This window comes from Excalfactoria chinensis, chromosome 4 (assembly GCF_039878825.1).
Source record: "Excalfactoria chinensis isolate bCotChi1 chromosome 4, bCotChi1.hap2, whole genome shotgun sequence".
Lineage (NCBI taxonomy): Eukaryota > Metazoa > Chordata > Aves > Galliformes > Phasianidae > Excalfactoria > Excalfactoria chinensis.
In genome coordinates this window covers 33,222,134-33,240,989 of record NC_092828.1, presented here as the reverse complement: position 1 = coordinate 33,240,989, position 18,856 = coordinate 33,222,134, and the positions used below count along the sequence as shown (strand labels likewise).

The following is an 18,856-nucleotide window of genomic DNA, read 5'->3' as shown; positions in this document are numbered from 1 at the left end:
ACCATTTGCATGAAAGGCATACCCTAGGAAAAGTGCTGTGACAAAAACAACTACAAATTATAATATTTATCTGTGATTGTGTACTAAATTATGCCCTGCTGAGAGAGGGTAATCTTTGGAAGTGTCCTGAGCTAGTCGGGGGTAGCTAGAATTGTTGTTTTCTGTGCTGTGGCCTCTGTGGGAAGCGCTAGCCCTGCCACTTGTTTGGAAGAGGTAAATAGTTTCACCTACTATAACCTGCTGCCATTCCATGCGCTAGCATGGTACAAGATACAGTGTTTTAGCGCTGTTTGTGGTAATAAAGGAAAACTCAGTGGTATAACGTTAATTTAATATTTAAAAAAGCAACATGAGTGTATTGTCCACATAGGTTCACAGAGTACATAAAGTACATAGTCATTATAAAACCTGTGTAACTGTTCTTTTCCACAACAGTCGTAGATTCCTCAGGAAACTGATGAATGAAGAAGTGCATTCGCAACTTTCCTTTTGCTACCAAAAAGTTATTGCATAAGAAATGTAATCTGAAGTCTGAGGGGATATCTGTGTTTTATATGACAGAAACCACAAGGAGTCCATCTTTGGGTTTACCTTACTACTCTAGTTTAGGATATTTGGGACTGCTGTTCATGGGAGGTGTTACCAGGGACAGAGGTGTGACTATAAGTATGTGCATGTTACAGTTTTGTTGTGTCCATGTTAGGTCTTTTCCTCAGAGCTAACAATACAAAATAGAACATTTGGGGACCCATTCTTACGAAGATGGCTTTGGCTTTGTTTTATTCATGCACAGACATAAAAACAGCTATCAGATAAAATGACAAAGGATAACTTTATAGTGGTACTGTATAAACACAAGGAAATACCAGCTTCATCCCCAGACTAAAGAAAGTAAAATGATGATGGGACAGAAAAGACATTTCCCTATTCAGCTTGGCTGGTACAAGTCAGTTAGAAAACAGTATTTTTATTCATATCTTGTTAAGGATTTTTTTGTTGGTGGTGGTGTGTTGTTTTTTTTTTCTAGAAACATTTAGGCAAACCTCATCATCTGCAAAGTAAAAGTATAGTCAGTAATAAAGAAGCTTTCAAACAGGATGGAAAAACAGCTCATGGATCTGGAAGATTAGTGGAGTAAGCATGAACTGCAAGAAATTTTACTATATATTTGCAAAATCTGGAAAGGTGGGAGTGTTTGTGTTTGTGTTGGATCCTTTGCCTGTGAGCCACGTAGAAATGGCTGCATTGAATCAGATTGAAAGCCAGCCTAGCTGGTGTCCCCTGGAGTGCATGCTGAGGCCTAGGAAAGAAAATGGAGAGGCTCGTATAGTAATGCTTTCCTATCTCCACTAATTGTAGGCCAAGAGCAAATGAAAGTTTGCATGTATGTTAGTAGCAGTGTGACTCTCTTCCATGAAGATGACTTTACTGCCCTTCAACTCATGCTGGAAGTTTTTGCTGGAGCAGATCCATGGCCTGGAAGCATTCAGAACACATCATTTTTTGATCTCCAAGGACTGCTGCACATTAGAATATTATGCAGCATATGCTAGAAATAGTTTAGAGGTGGTGTTGGTTCAGTATCTTAGCTTTTTTTCTTATTGTTTTAATTTGGAAAAATGCTCAAGTCATCACTTTAATCCTGCTTTCTGATATTTAATATTGAAGTTTAAAATGCCTAGAGGAGTAGAGGATGAGTGGTTTGTCTTGGTGTCAAACTAAATAGGCAGTCATTAAATTGCAGATGCCCTCCAAAGGTGATACCTACTTTGATTAAATAAATCTGTGTGCACTGTTGGTGACTGTACTTCGTAAAGATGTGTAGGTCTTTAAAAATTGAGCTCAGATGCATTTGTTGTGTCTAATGTTTGTAGCCAGTGACACTAGAAAGTGTAACTACCTTTATAACATCATTAATGTCTCTTAGGCTTCCCTGTCTTACAGAAAAGCTAATTATATAATCTATTATCTTCCCTGAAACGTGGAATGTTTCAAGATCATGCTGACTTCTGTTGCCCACAAAGCTAATGATTAAATGTATTTACTCTTTCATTAGAGACTGCTAATAGGAGTTACATTTGGTGTAGCGCTGGCGTGCTTCTCTGTATCAGAACAACGGTACTTACTCTGTAGGAAGTTAAATTTTATGTCTATTTGCATACGGGAGTTACTCCAACTTCAGCAGAAGCTGATTTATTTTTAAACTGATGTGGTTAGCTTTTGTGGCCATCCACTGTTGCGTAAACTAGGAAATTGTTTTGGTTTAAATTAGCTGATGTTTTAAGATGAATTAAAAGCATATAAACTTTGTTTCTGTGCCAATGTAATAGCATAAACTAGGGCATTTTTCTTTTGTAGCCAAAGGTCTTAATAGGCAGTATCATAGTACTTTGTCTCCAGTTTCCAGTAAGAAGTAAGTAAAAATAAAGTTTCTTTGTGTATTCTGTTGTCATCTTCTCTCAGAGTGGGATGACAAGAACCCCCTGAGACAACCTTGCCTGAGAATAAGTTAAAGCTTGAAAGGCAAAAGAAAAAATCACAGCAAACAAATTAAATTCTTTTATTTTAGTACTAAGATTGGGAATTAAATGGGTTGAGGCTATTTTATTTATATTCTGCCTGAAATGTAACTGATGTAAAGTCTCCTTTAATCCTTCTTCTACCAGCCCATCTGTCAGCCTGTATGCAGCGTTAGGTGGTGGCTCTTGAGCTGTGCTAAAGGAACGTGCAGCTCTGTGCACCTTAGCAATCCTGACCCTACTCTATTGGCCAGTAGCTGGTACATGTGGCCTTAAGCCTTAAGCACTGGGGCAGGGCGCTTGCAGCCGGTGGCTGGAGTGTCTGCCTGTTGTTTCTTCCCTTGTACTGGAAAAACCAGGAGGTAAAATAACACTGAGGTATCTTTTGGCTCTTCATAGTCCATTTATATTTTGTAATAAAAGGAACAGTAAAGCTTTCATTTCAGAGACTTCTTACCCAGTTTAAAGTAGAATGAATATAATAATAATAATTAAAAAAACCAAACTTTACATTCAACTATTTTGTGCATGGTGTCTAACATGCATTAATGTATATTTAGGGCCAGAGTTTAGACTTTCTTTGTGCCCTGATCTCTAGAATAGCCAGGAGCTAAACGAGCATACTGTGCTGTTACATGCTTGCTACATTTCAAAAAGAATTTGTTCCCAAGGGTTGGACAGAAATCCTCCCTATCCACATGGGTGTGTGGACTGTTGCCTCTTCCTCTCAAACATGTCTTTACTGAGGGGTGAAGGACCCCAGCGTATTTTCATTTCAGATATCAGACAGGGAGCTGTTTTACATCGGAGTTAGGCTACAGTTCCCATGAGTTTTCTCTTTCCCTTCCTGTAAATACTGATGAAGCTGCAAGCATGTGGCCTGTGCCTGGAAGTGGTTTATGCCAGAACATCTGCTGCAGTGTTTCCCTGCTGCTGGAAAGGGCTGCTTCATGGCCAGTACTGGGACCAGCAGAGGGATGGCACTGGAACTTCAGTGAAAGAATTCCAGTATGCGTGTTCTCACTCCACTAATTACAGTAGTGTTTTCACAGCAAAATTCAGGACAAAGTGTAACTGGAATTCCCCTTCCTTTGTCCCATATTTCTAGCTCCCTGTCACAGTGGGTTAGTGGACTTACGTGGCATGCGGGCAGGGCCAGGCCACTGGCCTAGGCAGAGGCTGAAGGAGGCCTGGTATTTGTCTGAGTGAGCAGAGACACTAGGCCCCGGCAACAGCAGGCTCCTGAGCAACCAAGGGCAAGGCTATGAGGGCTTTTTGTCAAGACATGCATACATGAGCACACATGCATGTGCATGCTAATTGAGAAAGACTCGGAGAATGAAGTCATGAACAGTGCCAGTAATCCAAAGTGTGCTCTTCTTTAGGAAGCACTGCATGCAATGCAAAGTTCCTGTGGTTATCGAGAGACTTATTTCCAATCAGGTACTTTTGTTACAGCTGGATATTAAATTTACCTAGATGTTTTGACCACAAGGATTGGGATTTGTTTCCATAGGGATAATGAACCTTCCTTACTTACAGAAGCTGATTTTCAGAGGAGTTTTTATGTTTAGGGTGCAACATAAATGTGAAATAAAAATGCACCTCTGTATGCATGATGAGCGCTTAGCATTAGAAGTTACTATGAGACATTAAGTAGTAGGCTTATTTGGTTGTATGGGTCTTTACATGGTTGTATATGCAGAAATTACACAAGAGTCTGTCATTATGAGGCAGCGGGTCAAACTGCAATTGCACGCATGTTCTTTTGAGTAACTTCAGGAGGTTTTAAAATATGTGAATATCTGAGTTCTATTCTCCTTTGGCTGACTGCAGTGCTACAACTTCGTGTAGTGGTGTGAATGAGACAGGGAGTGATAAGGGATGTTAGATGTTGTTAGAGGTCTGCATTAATTCTGGTATCTACCAGAATCCACTTATGCTTAGGAGCTTTGGAATGTAAAAGTAAAAACATGAAAAATGACTTTGCATGCAAAATTTATCAAGATATGTAGTCTGTGTGGAAGAGAATTCTACCAGTATTTAGATGTGCATCTTTGTATATTTGATTTGTATTATGTTCAGGTTCTTAAAGTAGTTAACTGCTTTGATATAATGAAGCTTTCTATGAAGTATTTTATGACAATTAAGAGGGAATTGAATACTTTAATAAATAAAATGCATACTAAGTAACAAAAGATCAGCTTTTTATGATGTTACGTGACCATTTATTAAATTTCTTTTGAATAAAGTTTGTTTATAAACATCTTTACCAAACTTTATTGGTCATATTCCTCCAAAATGACTGGGATGTGGGTGTTTTTTTTCTCTATAATACATCTGCTTTACATAGGAAAAAGCCTAATTTGTCGAATATCTGAAAATACTTCTCAAACAAAATGGATGCTTGCATTTCAAATCAGTAGTTGATATTTTTCATTTCTGTAGGCTAAAAATTATTCTTTTTCAAAATAAAATAAAAAATTCTGCTTACACTGGGGAAAGAAGTGGGCAGGAATGCCAAATTTTCAGTCAGCCTTCAGGGAGGGAGAGGTGAGTAATGCTTGTTGTTGCATCACTAATGCAGTTAAAGTACATTTGCAGGCAGTTCCTAACAGTAAGATGATGCATTTAATGTATTCCATCAGACTGTAGAATGTGTTCTTCAGCCCTGCTGCATTTCCAGGCTTTCACAAAGTTTGTGAAGTACAATCTGAAAGATGATTGTGGAAAGCATAGCTGCATTCTTTAGTTATCTCCAACTTCCAGAATGACTTGTTTTAAGTTTTAAAATTTCTAAGTGCCTTCTAGAGCACTGAGATACCAAAAAAATAGTGACCATATATAAATGCATAACTGTCAGTGTTCCCTCTGGTCAAATCTACAGTTCAGATTAGTTACAAGTATTATTTTCCTAAGATAGTCACCAAAATCAGGTTGCATACAGCAACCAAACTATGGCTGTTTTTAAAAATGTAAAATAATAATAATAATAAAAAAGCAGTATCTGACAAAAATAGAAGGACTATCTTTTATCTTCCCTTACTTGTACAAGCTAGCATAGTTCTGTTCTTCAAATGAAGTACTTTTTTAAGATAGCCTGAATGCAGGTGTTACCCTCTTTTTGTTGCACTTGATGCATCTTGAAATGGGTACAAATTATGGAGAAACTGATGAAGAAGAGATGTCTTCAGAAATGCAGAATTGCTGCTTTTCTTTGAATACTCCTAATCTTTTAAAATATTACAGTAACTGGAAACAACTTTGTTTTTCATGTATTTCTGATAAACTCTTAAGGCTGAGAAAAGCCAAAAAGGAAAAGTTTCGGAAAATTTAGTTACAGTAATTGTTGCTTCTGACTGAAATAACGTAGCCTAGGTTTTCTGAAAGTGTTACTAAAGGTCCCTTAAATACGGTGCTAATTGCTCTGAAAACATTGTCTAAAACTGCCTGGTGTGTGCTTTTGCTTTCTTAGGAGAGGTTCTGGTGGAGCAGGTGATGTTTCTTTGGTGCGATACTTCCTGACTCATGCCGCAGCATTACAATTTTCTGCTTTTCTTTTTGTTTAAAATAGTGAAGTAAGGGACTGTGTTTTCATAAGCAGATGCCTTTAAATGCCTTAGGGGCCTAGTTGCCATTATAGGGAGCATTTAAAAAGGAAAAAGGCTGTGGCCTGCTCAATGATTGCAGCTCTGCAACCTCTGGTTTTATAGAATTATGTAGCATTGATATCAGTGTGTTTTCAATGTTGGGCAATGTAGTTAATATTTGAAGCAGACGGACAATTGTGTAATTCTGACTTAGGTTTAATTATCTTGTGATGCATCCAGTTGTAAGCTTGCTTGCCACATCTACATTTGGCAAAAGCACATCTCAAAAGGATACAAAACTTTCTTTCCAGCAAAAGTCAATAGACTGTTTTTGCTTCTCCAATTAGGATGTTAGATGTGGTATGCTGAGCAAATGTCATTCAGTTCTTCAGTTGATCTTGTATGTCAGCACAGTTTCTTAAATTACTGAAATGATTCTCATCACTCTTCACAAGGAATCTTGGCAACTGATGAGCTTCACAACCATTGTGGCAGTTTCAGAATAACTGATCTATTAGGCAGGTTTTTTTTTCTACCATGAGAACTAGGCCCTTACTTTAGGAAAATTAAACAAATTCCGCTCCCTCCATTAAGCTGCTATGAGTGGTTTTCAGAACTTGTTAATTTTAATTAATACAACATCTCTGTGTTATAGCCTGTCCTGCTATTAGTTAACACCCTATGAAATTTCTGCATAGATTGTCATAGTTCCTCTTCTTGCTGCTTAAATGAATGCTAAAATGGTTAAAAAAAATGTTAATGCTTAAAGCATCAACACTGACAGCTGAGACATCAGTTTGCTCTTAGCAAAAATTGGTGTCAGGCTTGCTTTTAATCTGGACTTCTATCCTCAAATGGCTCACGCTGATGGCATTTGTAAGGCCCTTTGTGTTGTTGTAAGATCCTTGTTAAACTGAACAAAATCGGGGACTTAACAGCAAAGAGGAATTAGCTCAACCTGAAAGTAGAGGATTTCTAATAAGTGAAGTGATTTTATATTAAAGGAAAACATAAAGTTATTTGTGTTCATGTTAGTATTCTGCTGTTTTTTCCTAACAGCTATCTGCAATTTTTGTATTTTGATATGAATAAACAAATGTGTCTAATTCCTGTCGACTTCTATCTTTATGTTTAATTGATTACTTTTATTTGAGGTGTTTAATTTTTACCACATAGACTTTTAATTTTTGGGCTGAATCAGATTCTGGATTTAAGTTTCTTTTGTTAGGATGCTAGACCGTGCATGGAACTTGCACCTTGGTGGTCTGTTTGTGCTTATACATCAGATTCCATGACTTGAGAAGCTGCTTTATTTCTTTTTAGGCAGCTAAAAGAGGCTCGGTAGGACTCTTGTACCTTACAGTAGCATAAAGAAAGCATTCTTCCCTTTTCTCTCACTTTTCCCACAACATTTACATTGCGGTGTGTTGACAGTTGTAACTTGTAAGCCTTAATCCTGCAGGAATGAATTAAGAGTTTCTCACCATGACTGAAGAGTTGGCAATTGAAAGCCCTCTGCTTTGACATTGGTACCTCGATTTAATTGCACTTCAAAATGTTGCCTTTTATCTGCTTTGGGGAATAGTTTGTTTTTATCTTCTCTATAGTAAAACTGAAAGGTAAAGGTTTGATAAACTGATTTGTTAGCATGCATTAGACTTGGGTTTATAATAAAGACAGTGAGTGTAAGTATTTCTGGCATTTAGTCAGAATACAGAAGTTTGTTGTTTAGGGACCTTGGTGCGAGGGTTTGGGTTGCAAATGAGTATTTGTAAAATTTTGTTCATGCTGGTTAACACTTACTGTTACAGTACATGGGGAAAAACACAGTCTTTCCAAATAATAAACTGCCTAATTAATTTTCCCATTACTTATTATTGTGTCAGTACATATTCAGATTGATAGTTTTAATTTTTCCCCTCAGGTTGCTGATCCTAAATAGCAGTGAACTTGTACTGTAATAAAAACTGTTTCTCTTTTGAATGAATTTGGAAACTGCTGACTTGCATTCGCTGTTGCTGAATATGGAGTTGTTTATAGAACACACCACTGACTTGCAAAAAGCCATTTAATAATAGTTAAGTAATACCTTATACCACTTGTGTATTTAGCATCATGGGGGAGGATTAATTTCTTAGATACAAATGTATTGCTGTTTAACATCTTTCAGAAATCAGCTGCCCTTGAGATTTGCTATGATACTACTCTTAACAGATAAGCCTTTAAATATTTCAGATTGTTAGGTAATGGCTCTTGCTAATATTTGCTAAGTTCTTTTTACTATGACTGAGAGGATTTATTGCAGAGGGCCCCAGGCTTTCAAGGTCTCAGAAGAGCAGTATTTTTTATGATGAAGCTGAGCAATCTCAGCTTTAACAGTACTGCCCAAATTTCTGGCTGTGAGTTCCTGAGAGTTGAGCAAGGGAAAAAGGACACTGCTGCGTGCAGAGGAGTGCTGCCAAGAGCCAAGTACCCTTTGACTTCGACGTCCCTCATCCAGTGCCTTAGTAGATGACAGGGGACGTGTGTGCTCTGCACATTGCCAACTCTTTCACTCCATAGAGGCTCTCTTCTGGGTCAGTTTTCAGCTTCTAGCCTCCTGACATGGATACTGGACATTGGTCTGTCGGTGGTCGCAGAAGTACAGTGCAGAGTACTTGAGTATTTATCAGCTTGGTTAGTAGGTTGGACTGATACTTATTACTAGTTATTTTCACAGGAATATCAAAGCTGATCATGTAGGCTGGACAAACAAGCTGTAGCCATAGCAGTAACTACAATATACACTTTTTTTTTTTTTTTTTTTTTGTATAGAGTTTAATGTCTGCAGACTGTACTTTTGACTGTTACATACCAGTGATTTTTATGGAGTTTGATTGCTCAACAGGCATTATTTATACCATGCATCAAAAGAGAGGAGGTAGTGGCAGTGATTAAAACAGAAGATAATCTATGGCACTGAGTTAAAGAGTACAAGGTTGCAGCGAAGCTTGGGTGATTGTATTGTTTGTTTGTTTTTTAAAAAGCAGATGTCCGATCAGTGTACACAGCAACAGTCCCAAGCAGTGGTTCAGAAGCTTTTGCATCTGCAGATTTGCTCCCATCTGCAGTTTTGGGGTCATCGTGTTTAGATTGGGAACTACGGATCTAAACTGAAGTCTGTTGGATTAATCTAGATTTTGATCTCAGTTCTTGGCACTGCTGACTTGGCAGACTTGTGCACTGACATCTGTGTGAGTTTCTAATTAAGTTCTAGCCGTCACTTTATTTTTCTTCCCTTGTCCCCCTGTTTATTTGATGGAATAGGAGGGTGACTTTCCAGGAAGGTCTGAGCCCTAACAGTGGTCAGCAAGTACAGATCTTTCACTTCTCAGCAAAGCAGTTTTGCTGAGTGAGAGGCTTACTTTGTCAGATATGAGAAAGCAGAAAATACTAATAAACAAGTGTTTTGGAATAGAAAGCTAAGTGGGTCAGATATTAGCAATAAATATGTCCAGGTACACCTTTCATGACTGAGGTGTAGTTCTGTTCTTTTTTTACCTCTATTTCCAAGTGAAGGAGCTTATCCCATACTCAGTAGCAGACAGTACCAATTCTCAGAAAATCCAAGGTTAAATTAAGTCATTCCATTAAATTTGTTTCATTAAGTAGTTCATTTCTAAAAGTGATTGTGTGTTGTTTTTTTTCCTCATGAGACTTGAGTACATAAGATCTGCATAAAGATTTTTAATGAATTTTTGGAAACAAATGTGTCAGGAAAGCACATCTGTCCTTTATTTTATTCTTCTTACTGGAACACGGGAGCTTGAGGAAACCAATTGTGGATCTCAGTAAATTAACAATCTTTTTGTGCCTCTCAATCCGTGCTACTGACAAGCCCCATAACTTTCAAGCAGTGCAGTGGTTCAACAGGGTTATGGGTTTGATGCTTCTTCTTAGAGTCCATAGATGATCATCTTTTAGCAGCAAAGGGAAAAGTGACTGTCTACATTACCATTAACTGCACTGCCTCTTTCCGTTCTCTGTTAATGAACAAGTGAGTTTGCACTGAAGTGGCAGTTTCACAGTTCCCTGTACAGTCATGCAGGTGCTGTTTATGAGCCGTAACTTCTGTTTCATGGAGTCTTGTCAAATATTTTCTCTCAGTGATGTGAGCTAAACAAGATGATAAGGTTGATTTTAGGTTATTATACTATGGAGTGCTCTGTGTAACAGACACAGCATATTACAGTTGAGCACAAGTTCTGTAAATCTGATCATTTGTACTTTTCAGTCTGATTGGACCTTATCCAAACTAATGGATAAATACATTGCTAATAAAGTCAATATAAGCTCTCCATTAAATTAGTAAAATTATAAACATAGAGCGGCAATACAGGTGTAACAGTATTTCTCCAATAGAGCTGCATGCTCCCTCAGTTTCTCTCAGGTGTTTCAAGTTGCTCAAGAGCAACAACTTGGTTGTCAGAAGTGGGAGGAAAAGAAAAGAAATCCTGTGTTCTTTCAGCCATGTAATGTGGCTGTTCATGACAGTACTCACGAAGCACTCAGGGATTATCCAACTGTAGTTGATAATGATTAGATGATGTAGCTGCAATCATTTCAAAAGAGATAAATGGAAACGTTTTCTGCTGTTGATTGCTTTTAGTGACTCTGGAGGAATAGGAATTGCAGTGTGGGTTACAGAAGGGAGTTCTTAGATATGATGAATAATCTTTGTAATTGTTGCCTCTTCCTTTGTCGTGCCTGAATCCCGCTTGCTAACGTGTGTGCAAAGAATTGTATATGTTAGAAACAGATATGCAAATGCTTTCTGTAGTGAATCACTTCTCAAACTTTGTGAATAGTTTCTCACATTGTCACCACCACATCTCTAGTCTTCTGCAATGCAAAGCTGACTTGGGGGCTGCCTGCAGGCAGAGTGCAGTGCCAAGATCTGGGCCACGCTGCATTTGCCTCTGCGCTGTTGTGCACCCTCTACTTCAGATTGTCAGTCTTGCTTATCTGCACCATGGATTTTTCTCGGTTGCCCATGCTTATTTGTGATTTTCACCGAGCAGATTTACGGACATAAGACTGTATTTGAACTGACTGAAGAATTCAACAAAGGCACTTGCCAAAAGACAGTTTTTGATCTTTTCTGGCAGCCTCAAGTTATTTTGCTTTTTGGAGACAATCACAGGCATGTGATCCTGATTCAGAGGTTTTGTCCTGTCTCACTCGTATGAGTCAGATGAGAGGAAAGGGGGGGAAAAAAAAAGAGATCTTTGAAGAAGAAATCTCCATGGGCATGTCAGGGTCAGTTTGACTAGTAAGAAAACAGCCTCAATAGCCTGAGAAAATGAATAGTTCATAATCTCGAAACCCAATCCTTTTTTTTAGTCAGAAGGGAACTACAGGTCTGACATGACACTGAATGAAGAAAGGCCATTTACACAAGTGCATGATGGAGAGCATCTCCTGGATGCAGAAGGGGTAGTGCTAGAAACCTATTCCCACAGTGCCACACTGGTCTACTTAGTAGCTAGAGTATGACAGATGCTTCTGTCCAAGATAAAACTTGTACTGTTGACTTCAGGGTCACGGTTTTAAACTGTGCTTTCATGAACGTAAGTCCATGTTGACCTTGTTCTTACCCAGAAAGCTTTTTCGTAGAGGTGTGTTATAAATTATTCTGTTAAGAATGCAATGATAATTAAAAAACGCAGTCTTTGCTGCAGCTTATTACCCGAAATTCCATGTTGTAGTAGTGGAAGGAGTGAACTATGAGAATTTTGTGTTTATATGAATATATAGATTGCTGACTATTCTGCAGCTGCAAGCTCAAGGCTGTTTTGATACCAAATTAATATCTTAAAGGTATATTTCTTTTTTAAATTATATAATAATTAAATAATGCTTTTTGTAGTGTCTTTAAGGAATTGAAACATCCAGGTTGGTTTAGATGCTTCGGATCTTTTTGAAAAAATAAATGTCTTGCATAAAGAGAAGTATTTGGTATTTCTGAATGGCTGTACATGGTATGGGAAATCAAATGTGATGGCTTCTGTGTGTCTGAATAGAATGCTTTCAGCAAGCAACAAGGAGGGGATTGCTATATTGACACAAAAAGTGTTTACTGAAAAACTATGGTTTGAGTTCTTAGCCATTTCAGTTGCTATCAAAAGGTATATTTTTCTATGTATTAATTTAAAATAGATACAAAATATGCTAGTTGGTGGGTTTGTTAGGTGATTTGTAGGTGATTTTACTAGGTTCACTATTTTAGGTTGATATTGCATCACTGTGACATAATCAAGACTCTGTACCAGCTCCCATTGCTAGTTTTTGAGCACTTATTCATCGGTAGTATTTTTGACATTGCTGTTTCAAGTACTGTTCTCAAAAGTCAAATTTTTTTGTGGTTTTGATTCTAAATTAAAAGTTTCAGGTTACTGTTCTAGGCTGGTACTTGGTGTCTCATCCCACATTTGGTTTGCTTTAAAAAGCAGACATTTGGGGATGTTGAAATTTGAACTTAAGGTACCCAATTGAAAATAAAGGTTTAAAAAAATGACACAAATAAATAGCATGTGATGAGTGATATTCCCTAGAGTTATTCGGAAATGCACTGATACAAAGAACTGGAAGATCTCTAATTCTTGCTGCTACTGCACTGTTATTTGATTAGTTGTACTTACACTTTTGGCATGCTCCACTTTTTCAGTCAATTATATTTCATATGACTTGACATTTCAGTAAGCGATGCTGATACTCTAATCTGTATGTCCCTCTAAAGTCTATAAAAATGGTATTTTTCACTGTAGCAGCAATGCACTACCTTAGCCTTCTGTGCTTGAGGCTGGCTTGCTGCTTCGTAAAAACTTAGACAAATCTAGAATATAGAACCAGATTCTGATTCAGACCTACTTGGCTTTTGTGAATCATCACGAGCTCAGGGCAGGAAGTCAGCCAAAAATTAGTTGTCTTGTCAGTGCTGTGTAAACACAAGATGTTTCCCTGGGCTTAGTATTATTAAGTAAAAAAGTCATGTTTATTTCATTTTGTTTTAAATGTCACGCATTGCATGAAAACCAAATAACATATGAAGCTACCTTATAGGGAAATCTAAAAATAATTTTGCTGCACTTTCTTAATTGACTCAGTTTTAAACACAAAGTGATTTTAGGGTAACTTGATTTTTTTATTTGGCTCTGTAAGCCATAATGCTTTGGATCGAGGTACTGACAAAGCTTCTTTGTAATGAGGGACAGTTTGCTTTAGGAATTGCAGTTTTCCTTAGAGTAACTAAAAGAAACTACACACGTTAGTTCATAGTTCTACCATCCTATGACTTAGGTATTTTTTAATTGAAAATGAATGTTTAACAACTGACTAGTAATGCATTCTTAGAGAAAAATAAAATATAGGTACATAGGCATATGCAACAATCATGCATGGTTTCTTCCTAGGATGCTGTGTGTAAGCTATGACTAGCACTAATGACTGTTTCCCAGATATCACATCTTTCTGCTTCTGGCAAGTAATCTCTTAAATCTTTCAGGAAATCGCTCTTCAGAGAGATAAAATGAGTGTCAGTCACCTTACTGAGCTGTCATATCCCCAAGCACTCATTCACATAATCACAGAGAATGGTAGGGCTTGGAAGGGACCTCCAGAGAGCATCGAGTCCAACCCAACTGCCAAGGCAGGTTTCCTACACCATGTCACACAGGTAGGCGTCCAGGCAGGTCTTGAATATCTCCAGAGAAGGAGACTCCACAGCCCTCCTGGGCAGCCTGTTCCAGTGCTCCGTCACCCTCACCGTAAAGAAGTTCTTGTGTACATTTGTGCGGAACTTCCTATGCTCCAGTTTCTGGCTGTTTCCCCTTGATCTATCTCCACACACTGCTGAAAAGAGTCCAGCCTCGCCACTTTGCCCCTCACACCTCAGATATTTATAGACCTGGATCAGGTCCCCTCTCAGTCTTCTTTTTTTAAGGCTAAACAAACCCAGCTCACTTAGCCTTTCTTCATTGGGGAGATGCTCCAGGCCTTTCACCATCTTTGTGGCCCTCCGCTGGACTCCTTTTCCAGTTCCTTTGCTCTTCGTGACTATCCTTGCTGTCTGTAGGTCTGGCTAAGGACAAGCAGCCAGGAGGTTGTGTAGTCTCTTCGTTTCAGTCTTTCAGCTGTATCGTTGGCTGCCACTGTAGAAATTTGGCGTTCACTGACAGGCATCAATTTGCAAGTAGATTTATCTCTGCACAGTTCTAAACCATTCATGTGCTTGAAGTGGATGACAGTTAAGAAGATCAGAGGGAAATAGATACATACACGATATAAATATGAGTGGGAATATAGCACATTCCCTTTCAGAACATTTAGAGGTGTCAGTTTAGAGACAGATAGTGATGGAAGCAGTAAAGCTTGATGCAGCTGGTTATTTACTTAGTTATTTGCAGAAAAATACATCTTCCTTACAGAAGTTTGCCAGACTTCCAGTCAGAGCTTGCTTTCTTCCCAGACGGATTCAATTTGTAATCATATAGGCTTTAGCTTCCTCCTTGATTCACATTCATACCCCCATTTTCAGCTTTCTAGCTGGCATACCCTTCACCTCAGATCATTTCAGATGAATTGTGAGTGAATTATTTTCTCATCTTTTATTTTTTCCTCTGAGCATCTAGTTTTAGAGTGTGAAGGTTTGATATATACTTTGTTTGTCTGCTTTCATAAATGAATGTATAACTTCTTTAAAACTAAGGCCAATATTTAATACCATATTTTCATTGTCTTTGAGTAAACCTGCATGAGTAAACTTGCCATTATTGAAATCTCTTTCTACGCTGATCATTTTTTTTCTTTTTTGCCTCCCATGCATTGGTGCAGACACCCCACCAAGAAAATACACTGCTGATTTACACTGTGTCTGTGGAATCAGTATTTTATGGATTTTACCCTTTTTTTTTTTTTCCATGACTGTGTTGTTATTTGGCTTAAGGAGTCTCAATAGGAAATGTTGTTGTTCTTGAAGACTATTCTCAAAGGTATGGCATGGATATAGTTGTTACCTAGTTGGCTTTACTTGCTAGGGAAGGGATGAGCAGATGGATTTGGTATTAGTGTGGTTTTTTAAGGGAGTGTAAATAACATTCACACTGGGTTGATTTATGTTTGGTTTTTTTTCACCTTCAAGTGCAGTATTTTCCTAACAAAGCCAAATATGTTGTCAGGGAACAGAAAACTGATTTTTGAAGGGAGGATGCACTGTATTTCTGAGCAGGTGCAGATGACTGCATTTAACTGAAATTAATTAGTCTGGTTAGTTTACATGGTCAAATATTTGACTTAACTATTTTATCTGGACTAAAATTTAAGGCATATAATTTAGATTAAGATGTTAGACAAAAAAAAAGAAGTGAGCTAGACACTACTGGCAGTGATTTTAAGTTCCTTTTCAATGATTAGCTAAAGAATTTTGAGCTATGAACTGAATGTGCACTTCTGATTTCCATTTTTAAATAGTCCAATACTTTCAGTTAGCAAAAATGATGCTTTCTCTTTCAAAATCAGCATCTATTGTCTGATTAAAGAACTTGTTAACATAGCCCTTAAAGTTTGTAACTGTGCTGAAACAGACAGCTAATTGAGGCACTTTTGTTGTTGTTTGTTTCATTTTGTTTTGTTAACAATGTCTGGGATGTAATGCTGCTGGGAAAACAGCTGTATGAGATTAAGAATACTATTTTAAGATGAAAGTCCAATGGCTGGATACTCCTGTGCATGCTATTTGAAAGACTGATTGGAGGTTCTGCTTAGGAAAAAGAGAGTAGAATAATATCAGTGTGGTACATTCAGATGAAGTCTGACTGTGCTTTTTAGTATTTGTTTAGCCATCACTCAGCATGAGGGTCAGAGGTAAAGTATGGTGTGTGTGGTTTGTGTCTTATGTATCTAGATGTGTAGGAGTTGACTGGAAATGACTGCTGCATTCTGTGGTAGTGTGACAAAAGCAGAACACCTTTAGAACTAGCTGTATAATGAGCTGCATATACGGTCTTACAGTGTCATTGCTTAACTCATCTTACAAGATGATTCTTAGGATAAAAAATTTAAAACAAAACAAATGAGCAAAAAAAAGGCCACAAAATAAACAGATGAGAACATATATGTAGATGCAATACCAGCAGTTCTCTACAGTTCCCAAAAATCAAAGTCAGATATTAAAGACATGGAAAAGATGACTGGTTTTTATCTCTTTTTCCCCCTTCAATAGTGCGGCTTCATGACAGCATATCAGAAGAGGGATTCCATTACTTAGTCTTTGACTTGTAAGTATGTCTTTTGCATATGTTTACCATGTTGGGGATGTGGTGTTTGAAATTCTTAGATGTAAACACAAGATCACAAGATAATTGTGCAGGTTTGATACAATGAATCAAACAAATAACTATAAACAGGACGGTAATATTTGCATGTGTAAAAGCTGATTTGTAAGTGTCACTGTAAGAATTCCATACTAAAGCTTTCAAATAAGTATAGATGTTGTTGAATTATGTTTTAATATTAAAATTAGATATGTAATTACAATTTGCATGATACCTGACAAAGCTAAACCAATGCACAATTCAGAAAAAATAATTCACAGCAAGCCGGTGATAAATGTAAGCAAGTGGAGTAGTAGAAAATACTCCCTGCTGCACTGAAAGGTGAGCCTAATTTCCCTACTGAGAAAAAGGACTTTTTCAGTAGTTTATTCCTGATTTATATTCTACTGAAATGGAAAACTAGTTTCATTTTGACTCTGTTCAGAATGAAATATAGCCAGCAAACAGAAAGAATTTTCCTTTTTATTTCCCATTTTACTCCGCAAATTTGAATCCTGTGAGCTGCTGGGATGTTGTGGGAGTATAGAACGGGAGAGTAGCTTATTTCTTCCAGGTAATCTTCTTTAGGAGAAGGAGTGTTTGACAACATTAACCTACATGGTAGCTTCTAAACTTAGAAACAGAGACGCTAATATTCTTTTCTGTTCATGTGAAAAGCTACTGCTTTTGGTTTTGCATATGGGCAAACACAAACAGTTGGGAATTTTCTTGCAAAACTGACATATTTAAGTAATTTTTTTTTTCAATTGCACATTTTTCCAGGGCAGGTTATGGGTGTGGTAAATTCTTCCTCCTGCTTCCTCTAAGAGCCTCTTAGGCCCAACATGTTTTTCCTACTTGAAATAAGAATACATTATTGCATTAGAAATGTGAAATAGTTCACTTCAGAGCATACAAACAAAAATATTCATATGCATTATAGGTAAGTTAGAACCCAGATCTTCCCCAATCAGCAGTGTGCTTTCATGTTCATGTTACATTTGTTTTATTTTATGACTTAATTATTTTTTTTAAGGGATATTTCACAGAATCACAGATTTGTAGGGGCTGGAAAGGGACCTCCAGAAATCATCAAGTCCAATCCCTATGCAAAGCAGGCCCCCTACAGCAGGCTACACAGGTAGGCGTCCAGGAAGGTCTTGAATATCTCCAGGGAAGGAGAATCCACAACCTCCCTGGGCAGCCTGTTCCAGTGCTCCATCACCCTCACCATGAAGTTCTGTCACATGCTGGTGCAGAGCTTCCTATACTTATGTCTATGGCCATTTCTCCTTGTCCTGTCCCCACAAACCACTGAAAAGAGGTTATCCATGTCTCTTTGACTCCCACACTTAAGATATAAATATGATAATATATTAGTAAGATCGCATCTCTGTCATCGTTTCTCAAGGCTGAACAGACCCAGGTTGCTCAGCCTTTCCTCATAAGAGGGATGCTCCAAGCCCTTTATCATCTCTGTGGCTCTCTGCTGGACTGTTTCCAGGAGATCCCTGTCTTCTGTGTACTGGGGAGCCCAGAACTGGACACAGTACTCCAAGTGAGGCCTGACCAGGGCAGAGTAGGGTGAGAAGATCACCTCTCTTGACCTACTGGCCATATTCCTTTCAATGCATACACTTCAGGATACTATGGGCCTTCTTGGCCACTCAAGGGCCAGCATGTCATCCACCAGTAGAGGACTTGTTCAAGACCAGACTTTGGACTAGCATCACAAAAATATTAAATACATTGTCTGTCTGCAGTGAAGGCAGTCAGGCTTGTTACTCTGATCTAAAGTGGACACAACAGGTACTTATATCTGACTTGCATATATTGCAGGTAAACTTTCCAACTGTTGGTCTAGAAGCAGCTCTAGGGCACAATATGCATTCTTGTTTTCTGACACGTATTTTTTTTTTCTTTTTTAAAGTAAGGGCTACAAATGATTTTTTATATATTAAAAAAAAAAAAAATAGTGTAAGATTGGTGAACATTCTTAATCCTGCACACTTTCAAGAAATGCATGTGGAATTCCTAGTTCTGGAGCAGTTCCAAGCTGCTACAGTGACTTCTTAATACAAAGGCCAAGTACGTGCTTTTATTTATTTTTCCTGCTGAAGCTTGACTGTAGTATAACACTGTCACTCCACCCACACATACTATCATGTTTTTATCTTAATGACTTCTTTCAGACTGTGTGGGATTCGGTGCTACACTTTCCTCAGAAATTTCCCTTAAACTGCATCCCACATAAAGCACAGAGGAAGAGATCTTTGTCTGCGAATAGAAAAAAAGATCACTGTTACATTCTATTTTGAATTTCTAATAATCTCTTGTAGATAAATGTCATAGAGATGTCTGAAGTCTGAAGGAGAAGCCTGCTGCTTTGCTTGCATAC

General features: G+C 37.9%; 1 protein-coding gene across 16 annotated transcripts in view; it reads left to right on the top strand.

Annotated features, from left to right (window-relative positions):
* Positions 1–18,856, top strand: part of CAMK2D (calcium/calmodulin dependent protein kinase II delta) — a 151,246-nt gene that overhangs the window by 72,304 nt on the left and 60,086 nt on the right. For all 16 annotated transcript variants that reach the window (XM_072334467.1, XM_072334457.1, XM_072334456.1 and 13 more), the window contains exon 4: positions 16,368–16,422. In XM_072334467.1, coding sequence (XP_072190568.1) covers positions 16,368–16,422 — 55 coding nt within the window. The remainder of the gene's footprint in view (positions 1–16,367; positions 16,423–18,856) is intronic.